The 9632-nt window shown below is 36.0% G+C and overlaps 1 protein-coding gene across 3 annotated transcripts in view; it reads right to left on the reverse strand.

Annotated features, from left to right (window-relative positions):
• NAV3 (neuron navigator 3) overlaps nucleotides 1-9632 on the reverse strand; it is a 345805-nt gene that overhangs the window by 56238 nt on the left and 279935 nt on the right. For all 3 annotated transcript variants that reach the window (XM_003783395.1, XM_003783396.1, XM_012814175.1), the window contains exon 23: nucleotides 2625-2708. In XM_003783395.1, the coding sequence (XP_003783443.1) occupies nucleotides 2625-2708 (84 nt within the window). The remainder of the gene's footprint in view (nucleotides 1-2624; nucleotides 2709-9632) is intronic.

Genomic DNA, 9632 nt, shown 5'->3' on the forward strand with positions numbered 1-9632 from the left:
GTAGATACCTAGAGTTAGAAAAATAGACCTATAGGTAGGTAGGTAGATAGATAGATAACTATATGGTTTGTTCTTAGACATTTGGTGAATGACTCAGTGGACGAATGAACCTTAGAACTCCAGGAACAGAGTTTCCAATTCTCTGCTATGTATTTCCAGAGCTTTTCCCAGGATTGTTGGATCACCAGAGAGCAATATACCCTTTTATCTCAGCTCCCTGAAGAAGTGCCTTTCCTGAAATATGATTAAATGTTATGCCCTCAGCTTTTAGAGAAATGTCTATTTGAACAGCGATTTTGTCTTTTGTTATTCCATGACCCCAATTTAAAAACCTTTGCAATAAATTCGCCCTTCAATTCACTGCCAAAGAGTTTGTCTCTTCAATCTAAATTATGCTCTTCTCGTCAGAAAATGAGAATGAGACCCGCAGAGCAATCTCTCTCTGTGCCTTCGCCTCCTTGACATCCAATTCAGTTTCGTGTTTTCCAGTAGGGATCACCTAGGCTCAGGTACACTGTCACACGCATCCCCCACTAGTTTTCATTGTATTCTGTTACTGTATTATGCCACACCATATCAAGCACATAGTGTAGGCTTCTCAAAACCATTTTGGAAATATCAACACATTATAATCCCAATTAATAAATAAACTTGTTACTTTCTTTATTGTGTGTGTATGGTTTGCAATCAGAAAAAAAATGTGATTTTCCATTAAAAATGATAAGGACAATTTTAGACATCAGGATATCTTTTGAGAAAATTTTATAATTTTGGCATTGCTATTTTAAGGATAATATATACACAATTATGCAATTCCTTATATGACACAGACATGCTTTTATATATTAAAGAATTAATCACAGCCATTGTAAATTAAAATACCTATATGCTTTTCTATCTTCTAGAAGAAAATTTACTTACAAATATAAAAGAGATTGAAAGAAAGGGAGGGCAAAAATGTCTACTAACTTTGACTTCTTAAAGATATTGAGACTTAACTACTCACCCTCATTTTTAGCAATACACTTGGCATATAAATGCCCAATAATGGGTTTGCTTCATCTTATAATTTTGAAGGGAAGAAGAGAGAAATGTAAGGGAAGGTAATATTCTGTCATTGCCCCCTTCACGTGTATGTGACAGAGTTTCTTACTCCTCACTGTGATCCCACAAAGTAGTTTTTCTTATTCCCACTTTTAAAATGTTGAAATTGATCTTCAGAAAAGGTTACATTAACTTGCTTGAGATTACAAAGCTCTTAACAGACCCAGCCAGGGTTTACATTCAATATGAATGGGCTTTGATGTTGTGTTAGTGGGTTCTTAACATTAAATAGAGAAGGGGCAAACTCGTAAAAAATTAAAAAAAATTAAAGAAAGCAAGAAATGAAAAGAATAGAAAATATTCTGAGCTCCAAAGGAGTCTGTTAGCTGTAGTTCTAGGATAGGTTTATAGGAATGGATAATGTTGTCTTTCAGGGGCAAGAGAAATTGATGAAATGGACAGAATGCGGTTTGCTAGCTAGATTAATACCAGGCAATTATAAGAATAATAGGTTTTCTATTTTAAATTCATTATGGATTGCTCACTTAGTTTAAAAAAAGTTTTGTAATCAAACAAAGGCAAAACTGAAACCATCTTACGGATAGATATTAGATGTAGGAATAGATCCCGAAAATATCCAACACTTTTTAGATTATGATCTCTTTGAGAATTAGATGACAACCACAGACACGTGACCATATCTTACATAGATGCAGCTTTTACAAAAGCTCCCCTATAACTTCAGGGGCTCCACTTGTCTCTGACACTCATTCCACAAAGTTAAGTCACTGGGCCACAGCAGCGAACGAAGTTAACATGTCATGATGAGGAAAAGTAACCCAACTTGCTCCGGGCAGTGTGGACCTTTTAATACATCTATCTGCCTTTGCAAACTAAATTCTCTGTGCATTTCTTTTTAGTATTTTTTTCTTCCAGGCCTTGCCTGAAAATTCTTCAGGTTCATCGTAAAGCTTTTGATATACATTAAATAACTTTACCTCAAAGGTGGCATCTTCAGATGCCAACTAGTTCTCATTATTCTAAAATTATACAGGACTATCCTTTGTTCCATAGATGCTGTAACCTGAAGTCCTTATTCTGTAGAGTCCTAACATCCACTCCTGGTGTCCCTCCTGCCTGTCAGAGCCTAAGGCCGTGCAGACTAGACTAGACTAGACTAAGTCTAAGTCGTAACTAGACTTAGTGACCACGCATTTGTGAAAACTCTTGCCAAAGTGTGATTCTTGTCAACTGCATAACAATTTGCTGCTAGGATATTCTAACTCTTATATGACTGTTTCTCTTTGTTAACAACATTTTAATAGCTCTAGTTAGAAGTAAAATACTAGACTGTCTAAAGAGAAGTTGGTGAGTGTGTGTGTGGTATGTAGCACTATGGATTAATCTATAAGTCTTCAAATTATAAATCCAAAAAGAAAAACATATTATCCTATCCCTGTTCTAATTTAGCATGGAATGGATGTTCTGCAGAGTTATTTTTCAGGAGCTAAAGGCATTACTGAACGTCCTAAGTCACTTGCCATCTCCTTTCAAGCTTCAGGAGCAGCTTCTGAACATACCTTTTGTTCCGCTGTCATGGTTAGACTTTGCAATCGGCCAGTCATATTTCCTAAACTCTTTTCAAAAGCTGCGACAAGGTGAGCCTGTGAACACAATGGAAGAAACATGGTTTAAATGTCAGAGTCTTCTGTGACGGTTAAAACTCTTCATGTTGCCATATGCTTTTTCAGGTGTCCTGACTCTTTCAATCCTCAGACCATTGTGATTAGATCTCCATGGGGACTGTCCCTCAACACAGCTTTCCGGTGATCATTTCTAAACTGTGGCTTCTTAAAAATCAGTGTTTCCATCTCTTGACATTTAATATTAAGTTTAACTTCTGAAAGAAGCTGGCATTTTGTGAATAACACCTTTTGACTTGCACATCATGGAGGGGTCTGGTATCCAAAATGCTGAGTAAAGTCTGAGCTGCCAAGTGTTTAGACTCAAACCCCCCCACCCCCAAAGGAAGAGGTTATTACTGAAATAGTCAGAGGACAAATGTCCCCAGTTTCTATCCTTTCAGGGTGACCTTTGCAGACACTGTCGGCTCCTGTATTGTAGTGATGCTCTCAAGCGCCAGACATCCGCTGACAGGTGTCACGCTATCTTTCTTCTTTCTACTTACAAGGAATTGAGTCAAAAAAAGCTGTCTTTACTTTCCAAACTCCTTTTCAATAAAAAAGCCATTTTTTTCTGCTTTAGATTCTTTGCTAGAAATAGTTTGCAGTCAGGTTTTATTTAACCTTAAGTTTTTGTGACTTGGGGGTTTATTTTACATTTTAGACAATTATACATATTATAGTACATAACCATAACTCTTATGATTAAGAAGTGTTTGGGAATATTATTCCAGCTGTAAAATAGGCCACTTTCTATTGGCGTGCCACTATATAGCAGCGTGAAACCAGAATGTCAACTATGAGGAGGTACAATCTCTCGGCATGGCTTGAGGTAGAACTCCATGTACACTATCTCAAACTGATAGAGTTTTATTGTACCTATAAAGGATATAGGAATTACATAGATATTTCAAAACCTAAATCTATAATCAATTGCATTTAGAGCAAATGTTTGGAATCCTTGGTAAAAGATTGATTTTTGAGAGAATGAAGTAAGAGGACTCAAGTAAAATACATCTCCCTGAAATGTTTCAGAGCTGAAATGCTGAAGTACATACTAGCAAATGGATCATAAGTGTCCTGAGAATTAGGGCTCTAGAAATTTATTCCATTACTGGTGACAGAATGTACAGGGCCCCTTCATTAGCATCAGGATAGGAAGGTGTCTTTGTTTCTAGCTCTGAACTCACCCCAGGCTGCCCTAACACTTCAGTCTGGAGGGAACATAATGCAGACATATGCCTGTGTTCTCTAAACCTCCCTCCATCAGCACAGCCTTCATCTCCTTTCTCCACCCCCCCCCCACCTTCTTACACTTTCTCTTCCCTCCTTCTCTCTTTTTCTCTTTCTTTCTTGGGCACACACACACACACACACACACACGCTCATTCTCAGGTTAGATAGCAGATTTAATTGGCTAAACAACACTAAAGAAAGAAAGAATAGTACCTTCTAGTGTAACATACTTCCAATAACAGGGAATGTCATGACATCTAACTTAGTACCCTCAGAAACTGGTGTAAGGCTATGTCCAAATTTTCTCATACATTATTACCCTTTTATGAATTGTAAAATAACTCCATAAAAGTGAACAAAAGAAGATGACCAATCACTGATTTGTCACTGAATGTTTATAGTGAACACTCATGTACTCACCGGCTAAGTCAAGAATCAGAGGCCACGTCAAGACCCCAGGAGCGCACGGCCGGCCCTCCCCCCTCACTGGTCCTTGTCCTTCCTCAGACAGCCACTGCTGCAATTTCTCTGGTTGATTATTTTCTTTAAAGTTTTTATTACTCAATACTATGTTTTAGTTTTACCTACTTTAAAAACTTTCCAAGTGTAATCATGTGGATTACATGCACACTGTTTTTATGACTGTTTTCTTTTACTAACATTGTTTCTGAGATCCATCCACACATATGCAGAGAGACCTGGTTCTTAATCATAAAGCATGCTTATTATATGTGAGTGTACAACATACTGTGCTGCCCATGCTAACCATTTGTGCTAATTTCACTTTAAGCTATATATATATATATATATATAATCCCACCATGACCCTAAAATGGGTTATTAAAACCTCAATCTAAAATTGCTTGTTTTCCTTTAAGGAAAATTTCAACAGAAACTTTTTGTTAACTTTTACTAGATGAAATATAAAATTCTACTCAATATTGCAAGGTTTGAATTGTTTCAGAGTAGAGAATAGGTAAGGTTTGATTATCTGACTGTGAATCCTCAAACGTATAAATTTGAACAATTTACTTGAAGGCTATGTTAACCAGTTTGATGAAAATATTTCAAATTGTATATAAAAGCAGCACACTGTACCCCATGACAGTATTAATGTACACAACTATGATTTAATTAAAAAAGTTTAATAGAAAATAAACTCTCCTATCGGTTTAGTAGGAATTGGAAATATGGCAAAGGAATCAGGATTGTAAAGAGTGTTCCAGTATAGTATAAATGACATTGTTTATATTTTGTAGCTGGAAGTAACCACAAAATTCTTAACATCAGAATATCAATTTGTAATCTCTGTAAAATTGCCTTTTATTAGTTATTCACAAAAACTTGTAACTGGGTACTAAAAAATTTTTAAATTCAGACATGAGTTAAATGAAAAGTGTGATAAGATTATGTTAGTGTCTTAAATTTATGTCACCTTTCCTCAGATTATCAGATTAATTTGGTTACTTTGGAAGGATTGAAAGGTTCACTTTCTCACCAAGTGGGGTAAACAGAAAAGGAGTAAAAGAAGCAAATAGGATAATTTTTTCTACCAAGAATGAAGTTTATCACTTAATTAAAGTGAAATTGGTAAATGAAACTTATTAAACCGATAGGATAATATGTTTTATCTGAAAAGTGTTATAATTTCTTAAAATCATGGATTTTCAGAGAGTCTGTTAATCATAGTTTACTTGGTTCTGATTTTTAGCAGTTGCAAAACTTCCAAGTCGTAGTAAACTTGTTTTCATATGATGATAAATATCCCTTGGCTTGTATTAGGTGAAATCAGTTAAAGTAATAAAATAGACAAGACTATGGATTCTGTCAGCCTCTACTACAAAAAAATAGACAAGACTGACTATTAGTTAGGGAAGATGGTTAATACATACTGTTTTCTGTTTTTAAAATCATACAACATAATACAATGGACATGTAAAAAGAATTACTGTGATGCTGGACAATAAGATGAAGTATCATTACATATAATGTCTACATTGCCTCTATTCACACAAAATGAAACGACAGACCATCAACCAAGTTAAAAATACTCTAGGCATAGATTGATATGGGGATATATATCATATATACACACATATATCACATACACATATATATGATATATACCATATGACTTGTGTTTGAAAATCAGGAGTTAGTTGAACAAGAGTGCTTCAGAAACAAGGTTTCACATGTCTTTTAGGCTGTACAAAACTGTCTCTTCAGTGTTTGCCATTTTTTAATATGTGCAAATAGTTTTCTCTTAGGAGAAATGCAAAATAAAAGCAAGAGTAATTGTCAGATTATATAAAAATAATAAATAGAGCAAAGAAGTAGGACACAATTGTAAAGAAAATAATACCCAAGAGATTTTGGTGACAAGACATCTGCTGAAAGGCAAAGAAATTACCTTTTCTTTTGTTACATACGCATTCAGTAATGTCTGAGAAAGATGGCACTAATAACTGTCATTAGTGCCCATTTCCAAATGATTTGCAGAGAAAATACATTAAAAAACAAACAAATACATCCCACTGCGTGAAGGTGTGGGTGCCAGGTTAGCAGAGGCCTGGCTTACTGGATGATGTGTCTGCGTGTCTGTGGTTGCCTTTCTTGTGTGGCTGCTGTTTTCTTGCTATTTATTAGTGGGGTACTGACTAAGGGAAGGCCAAGCTTAGTACCCTCTCTCCTTTCTAAAGACCTACTAGTAGAATTTAGCTTTGCAAAGAGTCTCCCCATAGTTCTATGCTGCTCTGTTCAGAGAACCTTCACAAGAGGGAGAGAAGGCTCAGTAAACACCATACGGAAGGCAGGCTGTTCCCTGCCAGGCAAACGAGAGATGAACTAAGGGGACACCTTCCTGACTTGTCACTCTGCCTTTTGCAAAGAGAAAAAAAAATTCATTTTAGCAGAGAAATAGATACCTTTAAAATGTAAAAATTAAACACAGATTATGGTGTAGATTCCATATAATCCTTTCAGGTTCAAATAGGTAATATATTAATTATAAAAATATCCCCAAATAAGGAAAAGCATACAAGTTCTGACAGATCAATTCATATATTATGTAAAAGTAAATTGCTTTTTAATTAAACTAAGAAAAACTAGTTAGTAACATTTTCAACAGAACCCAGCTCATTGAAATTTATCATTGTAAATCACAACTATTACATTTCTATACAATAATCCTCTTTGTTGAGTTCACACACTTAACGAGAAGGTAGAAAGTTTACTTCCAGTCTGAAAAAACTAACAAATATAGACTTAATTTTACCTCCAGATAGAAATTGCACATTAAAAAAAATCCTTCATTTATACTGAAGAAATGCTAGATGGAAATGATTTCTTTAGCATTTCTTAGAACTCAGGAGAAATCAATTACTAATCATACATTTGATGGCACATTGTCATCTATGAAATCTGAAGTGACATCATAAATGAAAATAAATGAATTCAAAATGATTTATTTGTAGGTAATATGAGGTTGGACAGGTAAGTTCACAAACTCATTCTAGAAAAAGTGCTACACACCTCCCAGCTGTCCCCTGATGCCAGCACCTACCCTTCAAATTAATTTTGAAACTCTACCTGGAATGACCATCAGAGCTGTTAACACACGGCACACAAAAACATCCAACAACTATGATGAGTGCCACTCAGCAAGACGCTGCCACACGTGGACACGGCCAAACACAGCTGTGAGATGCTGATATATCAAAGTTATGAAACCTCACCAAGTTGTCTGTACAGTGCTGCCAATGTAAACCTATTGTGGCAAGTTTGCTAACCTAATTGTCTGCCTCATATGACGACAGCTCTGAAAGTCATTATGCAAAAAAGAATTCCATGGCTCGGCGCCTGTGGCTCAAGTGGCTAAGGCGCCAGCCATATACACCTAAAGTGGCAGGTTCGAATCCAGCCTGGGCCCACCAAAACAACAATGACAGCTGCAACCAAAAAATAGCTGGGTGTTGTGGCAGGCACCTGTGGTCCCAGCTACTTGGGAGGCTGAGGCAGGAGACTTGCTTAAGCCCAGGAGTTGGAGGTTGCTGTGAGCCTCTGTCTCAAAAAAAAAAAAAAAATGAGAAAAAAACCAAAAAGATTTCCAAAAGTGCTTTGAAGGTGGACTCAGCACCGGCATCAGTGCAAAGCTTCCAGGGGAGTGCTGTGAAGGTGAATATGGTGACACGAGGTATGCAGCACTTCTGAGGTGAGTTCATGAACTTAATTGCCATACCTCATTGGTAATGTATAATTAGTTCAAATTTCTGAAAGTATGAAGGAGATTATTCTTTTAAAAATGCAAAAGGACATAAATATACCAGATTCCACCCCTTCAAGTTATAACACTATTAAAATGTTTAAAATAGAACTGACATTAAAATTATTTTAAAATCATTTTTATGATCTCTTTTTATGATACTGTAATCCTTAGCATAAAGAGAATTTTAATAAATTGCATTGTTAATTAAATTAAATAGAAGGTAATGCATATCTTTATTAACTGCAGCATTTACCTTCCATTTAATTTTTATCACATGAATTTTATTTTATTTTATTATTTTGCTGGGGCAGGGATTGAACCTGCCACCTCCAGCATATGGGGCCAGCATCCTACTCCTTTGATCCACAGGTGCTGCCCTCACATAAAATTTTTGATGATTTTAGCAAGTAAATTTTCTGATGGTAAGAAACATTAATAGTCCACAGCACCCACCAAATATAGGAGCATTAAGTGGTGGAGTAAGGTTGAAACTCGTAGGAGACTAAAAACAAGATATCTTGGGTGATACCTATGGCTCAAAGGAGTAGGGCGCTGACCCCATATACCAGAGGTGGCAGGTTCAAACCCAGCCCTGGCCAAACTGTAAAAAAACCCAAAAAACCCCAAAAGCCAAGATATCTATTCAAAATAATTGTGGTAGATCCATTGTGGCAATTTATGTTTTAATTTGAAATAATTGTGGTAGACCCATTGTGGCAATTTATTTTTTAATTTGAAATGATAATATATTCATAAGAAGTTGCAAAGAGAGTACAGAGAGTTCCCTGGTGTTTCTTCCAATGTCTGCATCGTATATAATTATACTATAATATCAAAGCCAGGACTTCAATATCAAAATACATATATAGATCTACTTATGTGTCTTCACGTAAGGATGCCCATCTCAGTCAAGATACAAACCAAAACTCTCTGGTGCTGCTGTGTTTTCACGTGTAGACCAAAATTTAGTACATCTGCCTGCCAGAAAAATATACCTGCTAATAGCATTCAATATTTACAATTCTATATTTTATTTAAAAGGATTACATTTTGTAAACAAACAAACAAACAAAAAAACCACGAAAGTCTCCTTGTTGGTCCTTCGCAGTCAGACTCTGTCTCTCCTTCACCGTCCCGAACCCCTAGCAATACCCATCTAACCTCCATTTCTATGATCTTGTCATTTCTGGAATGTTATGAGAAAGGAACTATAAAATGTAACCTTTTATAACTGGCTTCCTCCACTTGGCATAATGCCCTGGACATCCTTCCAAGTTGTGTGACGTTCCTTTCCTGGTATTGCTGACTAGTATTCCATGGCACAGATGTATCAGAGTTTGTTTATCCACTGAATTATTAAGGAACATTTTAGGTGCTGTTTTTGTGGGGTTTTTTGTTTTTTTGTG

Source organism: Otolemur garnettii, unplaced genomic scaffold, assembly GCF_000181295.1.
Source record: "Otolemur garnettii isolate 467f Iridium unplaced genomic scaffold, OtoGar3 scaffold00007, whole genome shotgun sequence".
NCBI lineage: Eukaryota > Metazoa > Chordata > Mammalia > Primates > Galagidae > Otolemur > Otolemur garnettii.